This window comes from Echinococcus granulosus (genome assembly GCF_000524195.1).
Source record: "Echinococcus granulosus chromosome Unknown EG_S00292, whole genome shotgun sequence".
Classification (NCBI taxonomy): domain Eukaryota; kingdom Metazoa; phylum Platyhelminthes; class Cestoda; order Cyclophyllidea; family Taeniidae; genus Echinococcus; species Echinococcus granulosus.
The window spans coordinates 17,382-18,875 of record NW_020170672.1 but is presented as its reverse complement, the minus strand read 5'-3'; the positions used below and the strand labels follow the sequence as shown (position 1 = coordinate 18,875).

General features: G+C 45.9%; 1 protein-coding gene across 1 annotated transcript in view; it reads right to left on the bottom strand. All coding sequences in view use genetic code 11, as the record gives it.

Annotated features, from left to right (window-relative positions):
* EGR_10884 (hypothetical protein) overlaps positions 1-1,494 on the bottom strand; it is a gene marked incomplete at both ends in the record, with an annotated part of 6,535 nt that overhangs the window by 3,843 nt on the left and 1,198 nt on the right. The window contains 2 exons of the mRNA XM_024500133.1: positions 458-519; positions 683-743. Of these exons, the coding sequence (XP_024345454.1) occupies positions 458-519; positions 683-743 (123 nt within the window). The remainder of the gene's footprint in view (positions 1-457; positions 520-682; positions 744-1,494) is intronic.

The following is a 1,494-nucleotide window of genomic DNA, read 5'->3' as shown; positions in this document are numbered from 1 at the left end:
AACAGTTCGAAGGGTTCAATTAATGAATAGATAAATTGTTATCAAGGTCCTCTTGTGAAAAACATGCAAAACGTAATTCGAATGTCATCTTGTGGAAGAAGGGGAGGAAGGAGAGGACGAAAAGTGGAAGTGTATGGCAATTAAACAGCACGGAAAAGAATTGCCGAAGCACTAGTTGCTGTTAGTCAATCCATTCAATGACGTTGTCTGCACGATAATTACCCGCCTCTCCTCATACACCTCCAGCACCGACAGATGGGGAAAATTGTATTAGCTGGTTGACCTCGGTCACCATAGAGGGCGAGTACTTTGGAGCCTCTCCACGACTGCGCTTAAAGTTGTGCTCACCCAAGGTGGTGGTGGAGAAGATACTACCTACTACGGGATGGGTGGGGTGAAAGGAAGCCTAATAGCATGGCCCAAAGACCATGTAGAGCAGAGCAGGGAGGAAGCATACCCCTTCCTTCCCTTCTCTAAAATGTTTGGGGTGGCTGGAACTAGTCAGACTATTAAAAGGTCCTAAATTTGAACAAGTCACATACACAGCTCAGGCCAGTGCCAAACTCACACATAGGAAGGTGCTTCACTAGGTCTAGAGCTAGGAGAGAGAGAGAGAGATGAAGGGCAGGCGATGCTACCCGTCTCCATCCCCATTAGCACGCAGGCCTATATCCTCTCCTACCTTTTCCCAAAGCAGTGGTAAGAATCTTCTCTTCGTGCCTTTTACCAATCGGGATGGAAAGCTAACGCGTAAATGGAGAAGTATACCAGAGTTGAGCAAGGCGAAGACTATTGTTCTTCCCTTCTAGTTGCTGACCATGTCTAAGCCCCAAAAATGTCCATTCTATCCCCTTAGTTCCTCATTTTTACGTAATTTTCCTTTGCCCCTATTGTTCTAAAACTATTCATGATTAATGCTGTTGCTGACTTCATCTTCTGATCGTCCCGTAATGATGGCAAAGAAAACGACGAATTTTCGTTCAACCACAGCGAGGCGGATCTTAGTGGATGGTGTACAAATGTAATGCCACCACATCACCTCAATTTCCTCTAGAGTCTAATTTTTTGTTATCACATTTGGCGGGTTCAAAAGAAGGCAGGACGCAAAGTCGTTGAATGCATCTCTCTATCCATTTGCAAGTGGACAGACACAAACGAGGGCGAAACAGTCGCTTCTTGGCCGAATTGCTTAATTTTGTGGATGCACACCCTTGCCTCTGCTTTCATAACACACGAGGCAGAACTTGGGAAAAACAATTCACCATTTTTGCAACTTCCTCTCTTTCTGCCGATGTCGTACTTCGGTACTAACAAGGTATTGGGGACCGGAGGATTGAGGGAGGTGGAGCGTAGGAATTGCTCATTGTGGAATGGAAGTACTTCCCATCGGTGACCCAGCTGGCCACTTGATGCAGCGTAACCACAAATTCGTTGACATGATGCATATTTGCGTGTGTTTTAGGGATGCAGAACAACTTGATCGCCTGTGTGATC